Source organism: Camelina sativa, chromosome 1 (assembly GCF_030686135.1).
Source record: "Camelina sativa cultivar CO46 ecotype springtype chromosome 1, ASM3068613v1".
Classification (NCBI taxonomy): domain Eukaryota; kingdom Viridiplantae; phylum Streptophyta; class Magnoliopsida; order Brassicales; family Brassicaceae; genus Camelina; species Camelina sativa.
Genome location: NC_141880.1, coordinates 1,541,315 through 1,561,547, shown reverse-complemented (window position 1 = coordinate 1,561,547; position 20,233 = coordinate 1,541,315). Strand labels below are relative to the sequence as shown.

The 20,233-nt window shown below is 37.4% G+C and overlaps 4 protein-coding genes and 3 pseudogenes across 4 annotated transcripts; 2 read left to right on the top strand and 5 right to left on the bottom strand.

Annotated features, from left to right (window-relative positions):
* The first annotated feature begins 14 nt into the window (after positions 1-14).
* On the top strand, positions 15-3,029 carry LOC104703375 (protein CLP1 homolog). The gene is made up of 9 exons (XM_010419416.3): positions 15-177; positions 354-711; positions 1,103-1,171; positions 1,258-1,353; positions 1,438-1,679; positions 1,771-1,909; positions 2,013-2,207; positions 2,296-2,534; positions 2,660-3,029. Exons 2-9 carry the CDS (start codon positions 487-489, stop codon positions 2,796-2,798), a joined length of 1,344 nt encoding a protein of 447 aa, XP_010417718.2. The 5' UTR covers positions 15-177; positions 354-486; the 3' UTR covers positions 2,799-3,029.
* A 5,179-nt stretch (positions 3,030-8,208) lies between these two features.
* Positions 8,209-10,360, top strand: LOC104703287 (putative WRKY transcription factor 39). Its single transcript, XM_087458232.1, has 4 exons — positions 8,209-8,590; positions 8,676-9,703; positions 9,778-9,903; positions 9,991-10,360. Exons 2-4 carry the CDS (start codon positions 8,973-8,975, stop codon positions 10,136-10,138), a joined length of 1,005 nt encoding a protein of 334 aa, XP_087314358.1. The 5' UTR covers positions 8,209-8,590; positions 8,676-8,972; the 3' UTR covers positions 10,139-10,360.
* Positions 10,361-10,595: 235 nt separating this feature from the next.
* On the bottom strand, positions 10,596-11,889 carry LOC104703371 (F-box/kelch-repeat protein At3g04660 pseudogene; annotated as a pseudogene).
* Positions 11,890-12,298: 409 nt separating this feature from the next.
* Positions 12,299-13,702, bottom strand: LOC104703363 (F-box/kelch-repeat protein At3g04660 pseudogene; annotated as a pseudogene).
* An 838-nt stretch (positions 13,703-14,540) lies between these two features.
* Positions 14,541-15,711, bottom strand: LOC147949447 (F-box/kelch-repeat protein At3g04660 pseudogene; annotated as a pseudogene).
* A 246-nt stretch (positions 15,712-15,957) lies between these two features.
* LOC104703209 (F-box/kelch-repeat protein At3g04660-like) lies at positions 15,958-17,376 on the bottom strand. Its single transcript, XM_019244325.2, has one exon. It carries the CDS (start codon positions 17,330-17,332, stop codon positions 16,160-16,162), a length of 1,173 nt encoding a protein of 390 aa, XP_019099870.2. The 5' UTR covers positions 17,333-17,376; the 3' UTR covers positions 15,958-16,159.
* A 106-nt stretch (positions 17,377-17,482) lies between these two features.
* On the bottom strand, positions 17,483-20,058 carry LOC104703120 (uncharacterized). The gene is made up of 8 exons (XM_010419103.3): positions 19,602-20,058; positions 19,158-19,430; positions 18,939-19,065; positions 18,788-18,849; positions 18,499-18,705; positions 18,296-18,417; positions 18,083-18,221; positions 17,483-17,956 (listed from the first exon to the last, which is right to left on the bottom strand). The coding sequence occupies exons 1-8, from the start codon at positions 19,974-19,976 to the stop codon at positions 17,798-17,800; spliced, it is 1,464 nt and encodes a 487-aa protein (XP_010417405.1). The 5' UTR covers positions 19,977-20,058; the 3' UTR covers positions 17,483-17,797.
* Between the last annotated feature and the right edge of the window lie 175 nt (positions 20,059-20,233).

The window sequence follows — 20,233 nt, the reverse complement described above, 5'->3', positions numbered from 1 at the left end:
CCTAAACTAAAACTACGATTTCAGTTTTAAGTTTTTTACTCTGTTTCTCCCACAAACCACACCACACCTTTGCGAATCTCAAGTTCTCAACCTCCTTCCTCTCATCGCCGTCTTATAGCCGCCGGTCATATATAATATATTCGCCGCCGTAGGTCTTCTCTCCGTTGGCCATTGTGGGTAAGTTCATCTCTCTCTTGTTCGTTTCTGGGTATAGAAATCAGTGGCTCTCTCGATTTAGATATAATCTTTCTCTGTTACTACAGATCAAAGACTGTGTGTAAATCTAGCAAAGTCTGCATCTTTCGTCTTTGTTTCCTTTTTTTTTTTTTTAACTTGATTGTACTTTTTCATAGGTTGAAGAAGAAGAAGAAGAAGAAGAAGAGCAATCACAGGCAATTGTGTCTGAAGAGAGCGTTTAAGGTGAAGAGAGCTCCTATTACTCGGAGTGAAGGTCTAAGGTGAGGGAATTGTGTCCGAGTGAAAGCAATGGCTTACGGTGGTCCGTCAATGAATCCACCGGCTATGATGACTGGCGCTGTTCCCGGGTCTGGTAATCTGAAGCAAGTGAAATTGGAGAGAGAAAGCGAGCTCAGGATCGAAGTCTCTGAGGAGCCTCTCAGACTCCGCTTGGTCAACGGGACCGCTGAGATTTTCGGCTCTGAACTGCCTCCTGAAATCTGGCGTACGTTCCCTCCTCGCCTCAAATTTGCGGTATGTTTTTTTTTTTTTTTCCTACCTATAAATACAATCCCTTGGTTCTCTGAGCGTTTGCAAGGCATTATGCTTATGGCTAATAGATACAATGAGGCTTGTTGTTGGTAACATATTTGGTTTTGGGTTTTGGTTGTTAGAAAATAACGAGCCTTTCTTGATTTGGTTTAAGTTGTGGTTATCTTTCTTGAAAGGTACTTCCTTTGCCAGTGAACTTTGATTAATAAAAATTTAAGTGGGTTGTATAAAGATTGATGATAAATGTTCACTGGCAAAGGATGTACCTTTCTTTCTGTTTTATTTATTTTCTTGTGCTACTGATTTTATGTAAAGCTAAAGATCATAGCTCTGAAACACTGTGCTTACCGTTGTGCCTTTTGATTATTTTTAGGTTTTCACGTGGTATGGAGCGACAATTGAGATGGATGGTGTCACGGAAACTGACTATACAGCAGATGAGGTAGGCTTTACTTGTTCATTCCCACATTTCCTTTATAGATATTTTAGAGAGCAAAATATAACAACTAACAATGTCTTCGTTTCTAGACACCGATGGTCAGCTACATTAATGTGCACGCAGTACTAGATGCTAGGAGACGTTTTGCCAAAGCTTCCACATCCAATGAACCAGAATCTTCTCAGGTACTTTTCCTCGATAATCATGTGATTGTATTCCAATATTGGCAAAGTTTTAAACACTTGGTTTTAAGAATTCACTTAATGCAGGGACCTAGGGTTATTGTAGTAGGGCCTGTCGATTCTGGGAAGAGCACATTGACAAAGATGCTTCTTAGTTGGGCAGCTAAACAAGGATGGAAACCTACATTTGTTGACCTTGATGTTGGCCAAGGGTCAATTACAATACCGGGATCGATTGCTGCTACCCCTATTGAAATGCCACTGGATCCAGTTGAAGGGTTTACTCTTGATATGGCCCTCGTATACTACTACGGCCACATCACACCTAGGTAAGTGATTTTCAAATTTCTCTTCCCCATCATATCATATGTTCTTTCACTCAATGAGTAATTTTAAAACTTTATATGGTGGCTTCCTCAGTGTCAACATTGAATTGTACAAAACTCTGGTGAAAGAGCTTGCTCAAGTTCTGGAGAGACAGTTTGTTGGAAACCCTGAATCTCGAGCTGCTGGAATGGTGATCAACACAATGGGATGGATCGAAGGTCCGGGTTATGAGGTAAAAAATTAGCGTATTTTCTAGTAAAGTTAGCTCCTTTTTTAGTGGATTTTTCGTTGTGCTAACGTCTGTTAAAAATTTGTATTTTGCGTTGTTTTTGCAGCTGCTTCTACATGCAATAGACACATTCAACGCCTCGGTTGTACTAGTATTGGGTCAGGAAAAACTCTTCAGTAGGCTTAAAGACTTCCTTAGTAGAAGTAAGAGTAATGTTGACGTCGTGAAACTTCACAAGTCTGGTGGAGTTGTAGCTAGGGCCAGAGAATTCCGTCAAAGTTCTAGGACTTCTAGGATTCAGGTAAATATTTTCAGTCTCAAATCTTTTAATATCTAATTTTCATGTCTTTGGAAGTGAAACTCATAAACTAGAAAACTTAATTTTCCAGGAGTATTTTTACGGTCTATCGAAAGAACTCTCTCCGTATGCCAATACATCGAGTTTTAGTGATCTGCAAGTGTTCCGAATTGGTGGTGGACCACAAGCTCCAATGTCAGCTCTGCCAATAGGGTCTGACCGGGTTTCAAGTCCGTTGAGGGTGACGCCTATAAATATTGATAACCGGGATCTGCTGCATTCTGTTCTGGCTGTCTCATACGCTGAAGAACCAGACCAGATTGTCTCAAGGTAATCTCTCTAACCGTTCTTGCTGTTTCCAAAATCAAAAGCTTTTGTTTCTGTTTTTGGTCTTTGCGCTTTTGATGTTTCTTTCTCTCTTTGTATCTGATATGGTTTTGTGTTTGATGATGCAGCAATGTTTCTGGGTTTGTGTATGTGACGGAAGTTGATATACCGAGGAAGAAGATAACGTATTTAGCACCATCGCCAGGGACATTACCTAGCAAGTTCTTGATCGCTGGATCTTTGTCATGGCTTGAGTCAACGAAATGATTTAGTTAGGGAAGAGAGAGAGATGCATGTTTTGTGCCTGGAGAATGATGCAGCAGCTCAATTATGTAACTTAAAAATTACAAGTAGCCAGTCCGTTTTGTCCTATACAAACCGCACAAGGTTTTCTTACAGTTCTGAGTTTAAAAGATGATTGCTGTGGATTAGATTTGTTTGTCTTTTTGTAATTTGTTTCTTTTTTAAAATGATTGAAATAATGTTATTAATTCTCAACTGCGTTAGTTCTATTTTCCGGTTAAGCATAAGTAGTGGTGTTTTTATGGACTAGAAGAAGAAAAGAAAAAGAAAGTGTGTTGCTGCCATCAAGTCTTTATGTATATGCATGAATCCCTTTACAATTTACTCACTCGTAGTGGCAACATATTAATTTTAAAATTTATTTACAATTCATGGTATACAATACAAGTAGTAAAAAACTACACTACAACTTCATTGTGAGTTGCAAATTTGTGGATGATTGAAGTTTCCAATCCGACCTGGCCTGCTCAGACCCGTCCCCGACTCGCTCTGAGTCGACCGGATACTATATGCATGTTAGAGAGATTGTTGTACCCAAAAAAAATCTCCTAAAATCACATTTCTTCTTTTCGGTTCTCGTGCCTGAGAATTCCTCCACCTAGACGGCAGTAGCTGCAGTTGAAGGACGTGTACCTCTAACCAGCAAGGTATTGAGCTAGTTTGTTTTACCTCATTCATATTGTTTATAGAACATAAAATTTTATTGTCAATGAAGTGGTTTTGATCTTTTTTTCCTTACATAAAGGGATCAACTTTAGTGGTGCGTTCACCGTTTGGTGAAAACATACTTGTTGGGTATGGTGGAATTTGTCAGCATATACATGATTGTAAAAAAAACTCTTGATAATTTTTCAATGCACTTTAAATTTTGTAGTATATTTGTGAAGTAGTAATAAACTAATTTTATACTCCCTTATTGAAACTAATGTTTTGTAATAAAAACAACTTAAATATATACATATAGTTTTTTATATTTTGTACGAACTTTTTTCTTTTTGTCAAAGTGTATTTTATTACTGTTTTTCTCGAAATAATAGATGATCATTTATACTTCAGTGATAAAAATAGCCTGCACACTTTATTTTGTTTGATATAAGTGTTGATTTGAAGATTATATTAATAAGAAAAGATTCAGGTAAATGAAGATTATATTAAATGAATTCAAGTACTAAGAACAACTTATTTTTATCATATATAAATTAATAATAGTATTAGGATTCATAATATTATAATTTCAGAATTAATAGAAATTAATAGAATTTTGTTGTTGAGATAATGAAGATATTAATTAAGATAAATTAAAAATCCAAAAACCACAGATCTCAACATAAATTAGAAAAAAAAAGGTCGAAATCCAACATATATACAACAGAAATTTGAAATTAAAATTAAGCCGCCAAATCCATAATATAGTTTATAAAGATATACAATATAAGAAAAAGTTGGTTACCTCGAGACTCGAGTGAGAACGATAATTTCTTCGTAGAGGCCTAGAGCGAACAACATTAATACTCCATACTGTTTTAAAACGATTCACATGTATTTCATATATATATCGTATATAGTCTGTAATGATCATGCATGGTTTTGCTTCTAGCTAGCTAGTAATCTCCCATGTCAGTTTGTGAATTTTAAAATCCATACATTACAATAATTTTCCTTGCATGTTTAGGCATTAATATGAATTTGATGATAACTAGCTATATAAAATGTGACACGCTCGGGCGTTCAAAAAACTTATTTTTTTTGTTAGTAATCATGTGTATTCACCCTACTAGATTTTAAACCCCTAACCGTTATACGTTGACACGCAACTATATTTTTCCTGATCTAACCGAAAAAAAAAAAAAAAGAAGCTACGTATTTTTTTGTGTGCAAAATATAAGCTACGTATAAGAATAGTATATTGGATGAGTTGATCCAAGTAAGAATCGGATCCGAAGAATGTTAGATGTTTTTGTCTACCCAAGTGGCAGGCATTATTAAATATTTTTTTAACCTAAATTGTGCTTTTCCTTAAAGAGGTGAGATTATTAAATCTGTTTTATGATTCTCCTAGGAATACAAAAGGGTTTAAGATAGAAAAAAAAAAACAATGAATTTTAAAGGTTTAACATGTTACGTATTATGTTTCTCTTGATAGTAAAGTAAACTTATTTGTTTAAAAACCACGATAGGCGTTGAGTTGAAAATGTAAAAAGAAAACATAAAAATAGCTATATCGGTATTTAAACTGTAGATATGCTATAAGATGCTGTATTCTATAATAAGCACACTGTTGTGTTGTATTATAAACCTAAGACATTAAATACAGAAAATCCTAATCATTTGAGTGACTATTTATTAGCTACAGAAAGAAAAGATCCACTTATTATCATTGTCAATATGTAAAAAGATCATAAACTAAAACACAGAAAGGAAAATATCATACAACAACAACAACAACAACAACAACAACATACAAACCAAAAAAAAAACAGAGAAAAAAAAGTAGAGAGAGAGCTATTCTGGTCAACATACGTGAATTCGTGATGCAACATGCTAGAGAGAGAGACGACCAGAGGAAATAGAAATAGGTATACGTGTCGAGATCTGTACCGTTACCTTTTTCTAATTTACAATCTCGACGAGAGACACAATGGGTCCTACAATGGACGTTTTTCTCCATTTTATGGGAATCGAGAAATAGTTGAAAATAAATTAAATAATACTATAAAATACATATACACTTTTAAAAAATAAATACAAAATCAATTTTACCATATATACACATAGCACCTATGGAATATATACCTTTCTTTTTTGATTAAAAAAAAAAGAAAAGAAAAGAAATATACATGCATAGTCGAAGAATTTTTGTGGTCAATGTCAAAATTTTCATTAAAATGAAAAAAGCGCAGGTGTGAACTCTATTCCATTCTATCAGCAGCGATTACTTTTAAAAAAAAGTACTAGTTTAGTTATTTATTAATTACAGATCTTGCTTTCACATATGGGAATTTGGGTGAAAATATCATTTTGTACAAATTTTTTTTTATAAATGCCAATATTATAATTTTTTTTTGTAAAATGCCAATTTTAATGTTTAGATATAAAAAAATGACAAAAATATCCTTTTATTAAAAGAGATGAAGATCGAGGCGAAATCATAAGGACAATATTAATAATAATGAGACACACATTAATAGCATAGAGGGAAAACAACCATATTAGTAACATATTTAGTCCACGAACACTTCAGCAATGGGAATTGAAACGTCTTCCAAACTGTTCGACGGATAACAACCATGTTAGTAACATATTTAGTGTTTTTTTTACAATAATAGACGAATGCATATTATGTTGTAAGAAATGGTCTACCAAAGAGTGGACATCTGCCTAGGCTGATGGATCTGGTCAATCAAGGCCATATTATTGTCAGTGAGAATGCCATTAACATAACTGCAGTGACGAGATATTAAGTTGTTGGTTGTAAGTGATAGGCATAAAAATTTTGAATGACAATTGTCACAATAAAGAATGGATGACCAAACTGATATGAGCATGTGAATGACAGACATATATGGTAGTGGTGGACATGGTTTTGATGGACATGTACCATGCCTATTTAATTTGGTCCACTCACAAGACAGAAAGAAATAACATGGTGGACATACCTTGACTGTTGTAACTGGTCCACCTGATGTAGGACAGGTCTTGTGCATGTGTCGTCATAAGACCTGCAATAGGGACATACATGTCAATGGTGGACAACTATTGTATGTTGAATCTGGTCCACTAAAACGAACAAGTGACATAATTAGAGTGGACATACCTTGACTGTTGAAACTGGTCCGTCGGAGGCAGAACATTCTCAATTCCTGCGTCGTCATCAGACTTGCATTGGGGACATACCAATGGAGAAAATATACATTGCTTGTTGTATATGTTCCAATAAAATAATAAGTAACATAAAAAGGGTGGACAAACCTTGATGGGTGGAACATGTCCACTGTGGCTGGTGTAACCTCCCCAATGTGTACATCGTCATCACATGTAATTGAGAATAATTGTCTTATGTCACAAATGGACTAAACAACTCACAGAATAATGAATTTAGTCAACCGAAGACAGAACTGCATGAGTTAAAGGTGGACAATAACCTTAGATATGGGTTGTGGTCAATCGTATCAGAACACCTGCAAGGTGGACAACTTGATTTGTTAGAAAACAACAACAACACATAAAAGATAAAGGATATGTAAAAAAGGTAGACAAGATTCTATGTTTTGGGATCTGATCCATAGGACGAGCTTTGTTAGAAATGGGTATAAAGCAAATCATAACACCAAACAAAATCACAAAAAACGAACGAAAGAAGAAGATTCGGTGGACAAGTACGTGGTTTTTTTATATGGTCTATCTCCTGAGATGACATGCATGGTGGACAAGTAGATATGTTAGACATGAAAAGGAATTAGAAACATTGGTACAATATAGTCGATTTTATATGAGGAAACGAAAATAAAAAGTAGACGAGAACCTCTTGTGGTGGATCTGGTCCTCCGCCTCCTCTAACCTGTACAATGGCCAACAAATACAAAAGCGACAGCCAGAAGTGGTCTACCCTAATATAACAAAATGAAGCAAATTGGGTGGACAAGAAATTGGATCTACTAATTGGTCTATCAGATCTGTTTCCCTGTTTCGTGGAAAAACTTATTTTGTTAGAAACGTACAAAAATTTCAAACACAGAACAAGCTTCAATTTGTTAATAGACAGCTGTCAAACTACAAACAAACAAAGAAAACTGATTTACCTAGGAGAGGTGGTGGCGGCCATTTTCGATTGAAAAAGATGATAAGACGATAGAGAAGAAGAATTGAAGATTTTTGAGGAGAGAGATCAAACGAAATAGTTTTGCGGTTTACGAAGCCATTAATTGATATTTTTATTAATTTTTTAATTAATTTTTTTTTAAATTTTAGAAAGATAGATAAAGAGTACAATCGTCTTTTTGGAGAGGGTATGTGACAAACGGAAAAAGAAGATATTGAAAATATTAAGAGTGGTAAGATAGACAAATTCAAATATATCCGAATATCAGAAAAAAATATATTTTTTAATATTTATATAATCAGATTTTTATTGGTTTGCACGAAAATTAGTAGGTATAAAGTAGGTCCACTAGTATAGAGAGAGAGTCTCTCCTCTGAAACTGCGACGACCACAACATCTCTCTCTGTTCTGTAGTGTTCCATATTTTTTTTTTTTTTGTGTTTGGTTTTTTTTTTTAATTAACTATATTACTTTAGCTAGACATTTAAAATTGGAATTGGTCTCCTTGAGAATGTGAATAAAATTAAGAAGAAAAAGGAAATATTTTTTAAAAATTTGGTGGGGGAATTTTAAGTAAACAAAAAAAAAGCAAAAGTCTCAACTCTTCCCCACCCACAAAGTGGAGCAAAGCAAAAGTCATAACCTTTGACACTTTTTTTTTTTTTTTTTTTTTTTTGTGTGTTATCTCACCTCACCCCATCTCTCTATCTCTTTCTTGCAAATAAACAAACAGGACAAATCTTTCTTTCCCTTTAGTTTATCCTCAATAAAAATTCTCTCTTGCTTATGTTTGATCTCAACTGTATCTTCTTCAGAGCGTATTCAAAAAGATCTCATTTTTCTTTCTTACTAAAAAAAAAAAAAAATCTCTGCCCTTTTATTTGGTCATGTGAGCTAATATTATTTTCTGGGTGTTGAAAAAGATCTAATCTTTTCTGTGAGTTTCGTTTTTTTACTTATTAGCAACTCTTTTTTTGGAAGTAAATTGGAGAAGTAACTCATGGTGTTTGGTCTCTTTCTAGGTTTCTTTGGGATTGAGTTCTGGATTTTTCACGCTCCTTGGATTTGATCTAAGTTAGCTTTATTTAATGTGTCTGTAAACCCCTCTTTTTCTTGTCTTATTATTATATATCTGGTTTAGCTTTCCTGGAATTTAGATTTTGAGATCTTTCCTTTGTTATAGGTTGCAAGGGTTTTTTTCGTATGATTCCCTTGGTTTAGGAGAGATTTGGGTGTTTAAGTAAGTGATTGAGTTTGTGAATTAGGTTTTTTTTTGGTTGTTTCTCTGATCTGGAGTTTGAGTAGAAGAAACAAAAGATATGGAGGAAGTTGAAGCTGCTAACAAGTCAGCTATAGAAAGCTGTCATGGAGTGTTAAATCTCCTGTCTCAACAAGCCGGCAGTGATCCCAAATCCTTAGTGGCTGAAACAGGAGAAGCGGTTTCCAAGTTCAAGAGAGTAGCTTCTCTGTTAAGCAGAGGGTTAGGTCATGGCAAGTTCAGGAGTATCAACAAGTTTAGGTCATCTTTTCCTCAACACATCTTCTTGGAGAGCCCCATTTGCTGTGCTGCTAACGATGTTACTGGTGATTACACTCAAGTTCTTGCACCAGAGCCTCTTCAAATGGTTCCTGCTTCTGCTGTTTACGATGGAATTGACCCAAAACACCATATGGGTCATCCTCTTCCATTAATCCACAACATGTGTGTTGACAAGTCGTTTCTGGAGTTAAAGCAGCCGCCGCCTTTTCGTGCTCCTTATCAGTTAATCCACAACCACCAGCAGATAGCTTACTCTAGGAGCAATTGCGGTGTTAACCTCAAGTTTGATGGGTCTGGTAGTAGCTGCTACACTCCTAGCGTATCGAACGGATCAAGATCGTTTGTATCATCTCTTAGTATGGATGCTAGTGTAGCCGATTACGATAGGAAGTCGTTCCATTTGACTGGACTATCCCGCGGGTCTGACCATATATCGCAGCATTCCCGGAAGATGTGCTCTGGTAGTATGAAATGCGGAAGTCGAAGCAAATGTCATTGTTCCAAGAAAAGGTTTGTCATTTTCTCTGTGGACCTTTTCATATTGTTTTGGTATCTCTTTGTAAAATGTTTGATCTTTTTTACAGGAAAATGAGGGTAAAACGATCAATCAAGGTCCCTGCAATCAGTAACAAGATTGCTGATATACCTCCGGATGAGTATTCATGGAGGAAATATGGGCAGAAACCGATTAAGGGGTCACCGCATCCACGGTACATATACATCTTTTGGTGCAAACTTCCTTATAAATTTATGTCCGTTTTGTTATACACTCTTGCTTTTTTTTGTTCGGGTTGCAGAGGATACTATAAATGCAGCAGTGTGAGAGGTTGTCCAGCAAGGAAGCATGTGGAGCGATGTATCGATGAAACTTCAATGTTAATTGTAACTTACGAAGGTGAGCATAACCATTCCAGAATATTGTCTTCACAATCAGCTCACACCTGACGAAAACAGAGTCTATGCGTGTCCTTTTTGTTTTTGTTTTTGGCGTCTACTCTTGGATTTGAAGAAGAATGAATTAGATTCAAGAAACCGTTATTTGTAGCTCTGATTTGTAATTGTATATTCCACTTTGACATGAGTTATAAGAGCACTTGTGAACTCGGATTCTGTGGCAGTACCAAGAAACATGGACAATTCGGTTTCAACCGAGCTTTTTCCTAGATATATCATATATGTGTATGCATGCCACAATATATATATATAAGGTTTATAGCATCTTAGATCAATCGTGGTTAATACCCCACACCAACAAGAAAGTCTGAAGTAAGAGATTACTCCATCTTAAATAAAACTCCATCAAAATGAGATAACAACACTGGAAAACAGGAAAAGCATGCAGATGTTAAAGATCCAACTAGCCCAACAACACAAATAAGAAAATCAAAGCTTGTCAGGCAGCTCCACAAACACATAACAACTATTGTCTGAGATCTTAAATTAAATGAAAGGCGATACCAAATGATTTAACTCAGATTTAACAGAAGAGAAACATAGGACTCTCTACATAATCCAAATAAACTTTGAAAGAAGAAAAGTTATCTCCAAGTCCTTCAACCACAACTTTTTTGGCGAAGTTTCTTTTGGGATCAAAACTGATCAAATGGACCGGGTTAATGGGACTGAGGGGTGCAAATATAAGCTCGCCGGTACTAAGTGTACCCCTGAGCTCGAAGGAAACCTTCCCAGCTAATTCTAGCCAAGAAGGATAAAGAAACGCGACAAAAGATCTATACCATTTTGTTTCGCTGCAGGCATCTTTCAGAACCCACAGTGGAAGTAGTGTATTGTTAACCTCCCTGGCTGCTAAAGCTAGCTTTCCGTTGTAGTTCACTAGGTTTTGGAACCCACCGCCAGCTGGTGGCTTAATGACATTAAACTCTTCAGATATCAGATCAAAGGATATAAAAAATCTTTCACTTCTGATCCAAGCATGATAATAAACAACCCCATTTATGCATATCCCTCGAGTATCAGGAAAGGGAAGATGAGGATGCTACATTCGATACTTCTCCATTCTTGATTAGCTCCTAGAGTGAAAACTTGGTGCTCCTGGGACACATATCCTGACCAACGCCTTAGAGGACCACCTAGTCCTAGTACTACCGTCATGCACAACACTTTGTAAACATCATTCACGGGATCATATCCAAAAAAGGAGAATATATCTCTTCTCCTAGTCCTAGATTTGATTCTTGGTAAAGGTAAGAACTGTCCCGTGCTAGGATTCCCAATCATCACTTTATTACCATCATATTGACAGCAGATCAAGCCGCGGACGGGTGTTGAAAATTCATACGACAAAGGAGTCGGATGACGCATACTTATGTTTTTTACCTTGTGATGATCAGAAGATGGATCTTGCTGGGATAAGAATAGTTGCTGCATGTTCATGGACTGACAGAAGAGTGAGAAAAGAAGACGCGGGCGAGTCGGATCAGATCGTCGAGTCATCAGCAGCTGGTACGAATTGGTAAAATCTTGGCTGCGGACTATGGATGACCAGAGTTTTGAAACGCAGATGAACCTGGCTATTGATCTTGCTGGAACTCTCACGAGTATCTCTACTATCAGTTCACGAGGTATAAAAGGTAACGGATGGGTTTCATCTTGTTTCTGTGAACGTTTTCGATTCTTCTCCGCCGTCTCTTTCCTCGTCCTGACTCTTCCCATGGCGTGCGTTTCTCACTTCCTCTTCACCTTTTCCTTCTTTTTTTTTACTCCTAAACCCTTAATAATATATCTCGCCGCCGACGATATAAATTAAAGAAAAGAAGTAACAAAAGCGAAACCCTAATATCTTTACCGATTTGTTAAGAGGTTTGCAAATTAATAAATCCCTAACATTTTCAAGAAATTACTTTTCAAGGCCATTCCAATTTATCCCTTGGTGTTTAGTATTTTGAGATTTGCAAGGTGAACCTGATGGAACAGAGTACAACAATGCCTGTTCTTTTTGCGTCTACTCTTCAGATTATAATAACAATGACTATTAAGTTCAAGAAACCGCTCTTTTTAGCTCTGATTTATCATTTGTCTATTCCACTTTGACATGACTTAGGGATTCACATGGGATATGTTGAATAGGTAAAAAACTCTGTGGGCTTATCCGAATCAGAAAAGGTTAACATATACATTATACGTGACATTATTTATGAAGTCAAAGCTCCAAAAGAAAAAAAACAAATGATCATAAAGAATCCATGCTCTACTAGCCAACACAAAACTCTTATTCCTCTTTAAATTAATTTGAATGAAAAAAAATATAGAAAAAGAAATGTGAATCAAATAAGAAAATCAAACGTCCTTGTCAGTCAGCTCCACGCAAAACTACTATTGTCTTCCGAGATCTTAAATATGAAAGGCAACGTACCAAATGATTAACTTACATTCGATAGGACCATAGGGCTGTCTACATGATCCAAATAGACTTCGAGATTAGGAAATTTATCTCCAAGTCCTTCAACCAATACTTTCTTGGCATTGTTTTCCTTAAGATCGAGACTGATCAAATACAACGGGTTCCGGCAAGGCTGCGGTGAAAATATAAGCTCGCCGGTACTAAGTGTACCCCTGAAGTTTAAATAACGACCCCCAACAACTAAATCTGTCCAAGAAGGAACTACGAGTGAAACTTTTGGCCATTCTTGTTTGCTAGCATCTTCCAGAACCCACAGGTCAAATTTACCATTTGGGTACTGACACGACAAAGCTATCTTACCATTGTACTTCACTAGGGGTACTCGGATATCCACCTCAGGTAACTTAATGACATTAAACTCTTCAGATGTCAGATCAAAGCTTATCAAAGATCCTTCACTTCTGATCCAAGCAGAATAATAAACAACCCCATTTATGCATATCTCTCTAGTATTACGAGGAGGAAGATGAGGATGCTTACATACGATACTTCTCCATCGTTGTTTAGGTCCTAGAGTGAAAACTTGATGCTCCTCGGACACAACTTGCGATTCACGTATTTGGCTGCCTTGTAGTACCGTCATGCACAAGATTTTGTATACATCATTTACCGGATCATATCCGAAAAAGGAGAATAAACCCCTTCTCGTAGATCTGACCCTTGGTAAGAGGTTAAGAACTGTCCCGTGCTAGGGTTTCCAATCATCACTTTAGTATCAATTTGACGGCAGATCAAGCCGCGGACGGGTGGAGAAAAGCCATACAAATTACGCCGATCCGGAGTTATGTTTAACCTATGGTGATCAGAAGATGGATCTTCTTGGGAACAAGATTGTATGAACTGTTCATTCGTGTAGTAAGCGAAGACAATGAAAAGGAGACGCGGCCGAGTCGATGATCGATTCAGGTACGACTTGATAAAATCTTTGAAACGAAGATGAGCCTGGCTATGGATCTGGCCGGAAGTTTAAAGAGAATCTCTACAATCAGATCCAGAGGAAGAATCGTTAACGGATCTAATCTATCGCTTTCTTCCAATTCTCGTTTCTTTGAACATTTCCTCCTGACCCTTTTCATGGCGTTTCTCGCTTCCTGTCTCTCCCTTGTTTCCTTCTTTTCTACTCTCAATCTTAATCCTAATGTATTTTACCTATTTTAGGGATTTGCAAATATATATCCCTTGTATATATATACAAATGTGGTGATCTTAGTTTAAAATTTTGACTGAAAAATCATAATCATAATCATAATTAAGTTTTGTCACAAAGACATTTTTGCACTAAAGACTGTCGTGCAATGGAAAATACACTACTATTCCTATTGCATTTTGCAATATATTAACTTTAATAACTACGCAGATTAAGCTGGTTCTTGTTATATATTTCAACCAACAAAGAAGTTTGAAAATGTTGAAGTCCTGTAAGTGCATGGAAACTGAAATCGCTGTGTACCTTAGCTAAACGTCTCTGTATCAATATGATGTTTGCTTCTTTGTCAAGTAACAGTACATTAGTTTATTCACAGAAGTTGATATACATTTTAATCTTTCTCTCCCACCGATGTTAAACCACGGGACTGCTTGATATTATGGCCATGAATAGGACTTATAACCAACCAATCATGCAAACCGATTACACTCTTCCGGAGTAGCATCACCATTTCTGCAGGAGATCCCCATTATATAAGGTTATGGCATGTTAGATCGATCTCAGTCGTTTAAACCACCAACAAGTGGATAATGGATACTAATTAGGTGAAAGCCTGTGGGCTTATCTGAATCAATCGAAGAAAACATTACACACAACATTATTTAAGATCAAAGATCAAACTAGCAAACCCAAAAGACTTTGTCCTCTTCAAAGAAAAATCAAAATTTCTGAGCCCTCAACACAAAATGAAAGGCATGCATGATGCATCACCAAATGATTTATCTTACATGTGACAGAAACATAGGACTGTCTACATGATCCAAATGGACTTCGCGATAAGTAGAGTCATCTCCAACTCCTTCAACCACAACTTTTTTGGCGGTGTTATCGTTAAGATTGAAGCTGATCAAATAGACCAGGTTCATGGGATTGAACCTGAGCGGTGCAAATAAATTCGCCGGTACTAAGGACTAAGTGTACCCTTGAACACGAAATCATTATTCCCAACTAAATCTGTCCAAGAAGGAATCAGGAGAGAAACTTCTGACCATATTCCTTGGCTTGCATCTTCCAGAACCCATATGTCAAGTTTACTGCTAAACATAAACGGCTTCGTTAAAGCAATCTTTCCGTTGTGGTTCACTAGGCAGTCGGTATATTGAGGTAGCTTAATGAAACTAAAGTCTTCAGAACTCAGATCGAAGCGTACTAAATATATATTGCATATCCGATCCAAGCAACATAATGCACAACCCCGTTTATGCATATCCCTCTAGTATAAGGAGGAGGAAGATGGGACCGCTTACATTTGATCTTTCTCCATTTTTGTTTAGGTCCTAGAGTGAAGACTTGATGCTCCTGGGACACATATCGTGATCCACGGCTTTGACGACCACGTAGTACCGTCATGCACAAGACTTTGTATACATCATTCACCGGATCATATCCGAAAAAGGAGAATAGACCTCTTCTATGTGTTTTCACTCTAGGTAAATGTAAGAACTGGCCCGTGCTAGGATTTCCAATTATCACTTTAGTATCACATAGACGGCAAATCAAGCCGCGGACTGGTGGAGAAAAGCCATGCAAATGATTGTTATGGGAAGTTACGTAAACTCTCTGATGATGATCAGAAGATGGATCTTGCTGGGAGAAGGATTGTAAGAACTGCTCCCCCTGCATGTAGTGATGATTGTAGTAGACTGAGAATAGAAGACGCGGCCGAGTCGAAGATCGAATCAGGTACAACTTGGTAAAATCTTGGCTGCGGATTATCGAAAACCATTCTTTTGAAACGATGACGAACCTAGCTATTGATCTGGCCGGAATGTTCAGAAGTATCTGTACTATCAGATCCTGAGGTATAAAAGGAAACGAATGGGTTTCATCGTGTTTCTTTGAACGTTTTCGACTGTCCCCGACCGTCTCTTTCGTCCTGACCCTTTTCATCGCGCGTTTCTCAATTCGTCTTCCCTGTTTCGCTATTAAATCTTAAGCCCTAATTATATAATATCTTCGCCGACAATTAAAAACAAATACGAAACCCTAATTATGATAATATGTTTATCGATTTTTCAAGGATTTGCAAATAAAACCCTATCTTTTTACGGCCATTCTAATTTATCCCGTGTGCATTCGCTAGTCACTATTCAGGACTGTACATTTAAGGTTGTGTTTATGACAATAAAACTAAACTTGGATCGGCGTATCAATAATTAATTAAGTTTAGTACATAGCAATTGCATTCGCATAATCCGCAAGCATACAGAACCATTAACCAAAGACTAGAATATGTCTCTCAATTCGAGTAATAAGGAAGATTCTTAAACTACTACTATCCTAGAAATGAAAAGAGAAGTTGGGGCAACACCGAAAGAACTAGCTAGTTGTCAACAACTTAACGTACCTTTGGCAGAACCATATGACTTTCTACATGATCGAAAAAGACTCGGATAACAGCAGAGTCATCCCCAATTCCTTCAATCACAACTTTTCTGGCATCTTTTTCCTTGGGATCGTAACAGATAAAAAAGAACGGGTTAGGGGATGGGATCGGTGCAAGTATAGTCTCACCGGTAGCAAGTATACCGCAGAACATGACCTTTTGATCATTCCCATATATATCTTTAATAGAAGGGATCACGGCAGCAAATTTTGACCATTCTTCTTTGGTTGCATCTTCAAGAACCCATAGGTCCATTGGACCGCTGTATCCATGACACACTATAGCTATCTTTCCACTGTGGTTCACCAAATTACCAAACTGTTGTAGTATATAATCCTCAGGTAGCTTACTGACATTAAAGTCCTCAGATCTAAGATCGAAGCTTACTAGAGATTTTTCATCGTTGAGAGAAGCTAGATAATACACAACCCCATTCCTGCATATCCCTGGAGATCCAGAATGATGACGATGGATAAACTTACATTCGAGCATTCTCCATTTTTGTTTAGGTCCTACCGTTAAAACCTGATGCTCCTCTGTCATAGGCTCCTCATAGAAAGGATCTTCCCACTTGAAGCTTTGTGATCCACGTTTAGTGATCACCGTCATGCACAACACTTTGTATAGATCATTAACTGGTTCGTATCCAAAAACAGAGAATATGTTCTTTCTGTTCGTTTTAACCCTAGGCAAAGATACAAACTGACCAGTACTAGGGTTTCCAATGATCGCTTTAGTACCGTTTCGACCAAAGATGAAACCGCCGATGGGTGGATTAAAACAGTACCGTAGATCCGAATTGAGAGTGTAACTGACCCTACTATGATCAGAAGACGGGTCCTCCTGAGAGCAGGAGTGAAAGAAGTGCTTCTGCGTGTTGCGACGGTAGACAGCGAAAAGAAGACGCGGCTGTGACGAAGATCGAGTCTGGTACAAGTCGGTGAAGTCTTTGCCGCGGATGATCGATGACCAGTGGTTCGAAACGAAACCTAGCCTTGCTATGGATTCCGGCAGCAGTTTCATGAGAATCTCTACTTTAAGTTCCAGAGGAATGATGGAACACGGGTCGTGTTCTTCATCTCTTTGTTCTTCTGTATTCTTACACTTCCTTCCCCTTTTCTTCATGATGGCTCGCTTTTTTCAATTCCTCTCTCACTATTTCGTCTTTTCAAACTCTGAAAACCCTAGTCCCTAGGCCTACCTTACTCAGGGCGATACCAATTCCTGAGTAAACCGTTTTATGAATTTGCAAGTCAAACCTTCTATTTTACAAACTTAACAGAAAGGTACTCTTTTATTTTTCTGCTGTAATGGAAATCCTTATGACAACACCAAAGAGTAAAAAAAGACTGTCATACTGATACAATTGAATACACTTTCGCTATTTCCATTGATTGTAGAGCCTAAACAAAACTTTCAGCTGCTTCTTTTGATATTTTCATAGAGCATATCAAATCGGTCATGGTTTAGCCCACCAGAGAAGAAGGCTGAAGAATGCAAGTGGAATGCTAAAGACACTGTAAGCTTTTCCGAGACTTCTTTGCATCAATGTCTCTTGCTTCTTGGTTAAGTGAAAGTAGACTTATGTATTCACAGAAGTTGATATGCATTAGCTTCTTCTTTTTCTCCAACTGATGTTAGACCAGGAAACTGTCCAATATCATGACCAGCAAGAGGACTTAACCTATCATGTAAACCGATTGCAAATTCTTCAGGACTAGCATCACCATTCTGCAAGAATTCCGCAATCTGCAGGGGAAAGAAGAGGAGTAAAATAACAAAACATATTTGGTATCTTTTCTCTGGAATCCGCAAATTAAGACAAGAACACAGATTTTTGTTTTGTTTTAAGACGAGTCAAGGGAAGCTTCTTACATGGTTTCCTAAAGCTGCACCGCTTAAAGCCGCGGATTCTAAGTTAGAACCTAGAAGCCAGTCGCCGCATATACCAGCACGGCCTTGTGGATCAAATATACATGGAACTGCAGGAGTGTTCTTCGGCAGAGCTGCTCCCCTGTATATATAAAATATTGAATCACACCACAAATCTTCAAACATTTTAGCACTGTTAAGACAAGTTTCACTTACCATAGCTGGAGACGCGTATAAACCGGTTTAGGAAGGGAGCCTTCAGGCAAGCCCAATGCCATTTCAACACCTTGAAGCATACCAGTTCTAACTTTGTCTGCCGTGACCGTCGGGATGTTTTCCTATGAGGAAGAGAGGAAGGTAAACAATTTGATTGATTTCTGCAGTTTTGACAATTTTTTTATAGCTTTGAAGAAACTAACCTGAGGAACTTTATTCTGTTTCCCATATGCAGCAGTACTGAAAAAAGTCCAACAATGTGGAGATCGGCCATTCTCAAGCTTTGCAGAGTTATTTCCCATCCAAGACAAAGATTCTACTCCTTTCACAAACGCTCCCTCGAAGTTCACTGTAGGAAGAGGATCATCAAACGCTGCTAATAGTGCCCATATTGAACTGAGGTCCAGTTTCTAAAACAAAAGAAAAAAAAGAGGATTGTATCAAAAGAGGCCATATGACTTAAAAGTTTCTGTCCCGCTAGATATTTTCTACCTTCATCTGTTTTGCAACTAAGGGCAAGCCTGATGCTGAAAGCAAGCGATTCGCACATTTACCTGAACAAAAAAGGTGAACCATTTGTATAATAAGAAAACATAACAAAGCATCTGAAGCTATTAAGAGAGAAACTGATACGCTTTCTTACCATTATGAGCAATGACTATGACATCAAACTGACCACGAGGTGTTCCATTCTCACTTAAATGCCACATCCCATTAAGTGGTTCCAACTTACTTATCCAACAAGGCCTCACCAAATCCACCATTTGACTCTGCAACCAATCAACCATTATTACTTACTTTCATCTCATACAAATCTTAAAAAGACTCAATTTTTTTTCTGAAGAGAGATAACACATCTTACCTGTAAAAGCAACGAATCAGCAAGAGATCGCATACCATTAGCAGCAATATATCTCGGAGGTGATGATGAAGGAAACTGTGAGAAGCTACCTCCGATTTCAAGCTCTCCCACAGCACCTTTCCACTCTCGAACAAGTCCTTTCTCTAACCAACCATCAACCAATCGAACAAAACGAGAATCATTTGCAGTGAAGAATTGAGCAGCGTGATCGAAAACTAGTCCCTGTGGTTCAATAATCCTTGTTCCAAGCCTTCCTCCTAAACCATGTATCCCCTACATAAGTGACATAAACAAAACACACAATTTGAACTCCTAAAGCTTGGATTTTGAAGTGAAATTACAACAGCAAAAACACTTAAAAACCAAAATTTTCACAGTACCCATAATACCAAACGTCAATTCAGATTAGAAAGTATCCAAAAGGAACCAAATTGACGAACGAACCGTATCGAAAACAGTGGACTGGACGCCACGAGCTTCCAGGTTCAATGCGCAGACCAAACCCGCCATTCCACCGCCGATAATCGCCACGTGGGGATCATCGGAGATCCGTGCGGTGAAATTAACTTGTTCTTGTAAGAAGGATTTCTTGAGGATCGACCTTCTAGAAGTTCCATACTTGGAGGAGGATTGACGCCGTTTCTGAAAATTAGGGTTTCTGCTGCTTGGGTTCGATTTCCCAGTGTTCTTCTGGGAATCGCATGTTGTTGTGATCTTTCTTGTGGTGGTTGATAAGTCAGGGCTCCTGGGTTTAGCTAGGGTTTTGAGTCTCAGAGGTTGAAGAAACGAAGAAGACAGAGGAAATAAAGAAGTGGCCATGGTTTAATTTTGGAGGGAGGCTAAGATTTAATCCCTTGACTTATCTGTTGTGTTATCCATTTTTAAAATATTTCGGAGCCCTAAATTACTGTTTTACCCTCTCTTTGTACTTTATTTTAGATTTTAGATGTTCACTTATGATATGATTAATAAGAGTTTTAAGACCAAAAAAAGACACAAATGAGGGTCTAAACAAGTATTTTCTAATTAATCAGAAAAGGTAATACTAAAATATGCATTCAGATATTCAAATTAGA

What these genes read in the sequence shown, in the direction of transcription:
- LOC104703375 (XM_010419416.3), top strand. Translation starts at nt 487, where the DNA reads ATGGCTTACGGTGGTCCGTCAATGAATCCACCGGCTATGATGACTGGC. An exon ending in CTAGGACTTCTAGGATTCAG is followed by an intron (nt 2,208 to 2,295) that starts GTAAATATTTTC and finishes TTAATTTTCCAG; the next exon opens with GAGTATTTTTACGGTCTATC. An exon ending in CCAGACCAGATTGTCTCAAG is followed by an intron (nt 2,535 to 2,659) that starts GTAATCTCTCTA and finishes TTGATGATGCAG; the next exon opens with CAATGTTTCTGGGTTTGTGT.
- LOC104703287 (XM_087458232.1), top strand. Translation starts at nt 8,973, where the DNA reads ATGGAGGAAGTTGAAGCTGCTAACAAGTCAGCTATAGAAAGCTGTCAT. An exon ending in TGTCATTGTTCCAAGAAAAG is followed by an intron (nt 9,704 to 9,777) that starts GTTTGTCATTTT and finishes TCTTTTTTACAG; the next exon opens with GAAAATGAGGGTAAAACGAT. An exon ending in AAGGGGTCACCGCATCCACG is followed by an intron (nt 9,904 to 9,990) that starts GTACATATACAT and finishes TTCGGGTTGCAG; the next exon opens with AGGATACTATAAATGCAGCA.
- LOC104703120 (XM_010419103.3), bottom strand. Translation starts at nt 19,976, where the DNA reads ATGGCCACTTCTTTATTTCCTCTGTCTTCTTCGTTTCTTCAACCTCTG. An exon ending in AGTCCACTGTTTTCGATACG is followed by an intron (nt 19,431 to 19,601) that starts GTTCGTTCGTCA and finishes TCACTTATGTAG; the next exon opens with GGGATACATGGTTTAGGAGG. An exon ending in TAGTTGCAAAACAGATGAAG is followed by an intron (nt 18,706 to 18,787) that starts GTAGAAAATATC and finishes CTTTTGTTTTAG; the next exon opens with AAACTGGACCTCAGTTCAAT.
- LOC104703209 (XM_019244325.2), bottom strand. Translation starts at nt 17,332, where the DNA reads ATGAAGAAAAGGGGAAGGAAGTGTAAGAATACAGAAGAACAAAGAGAT.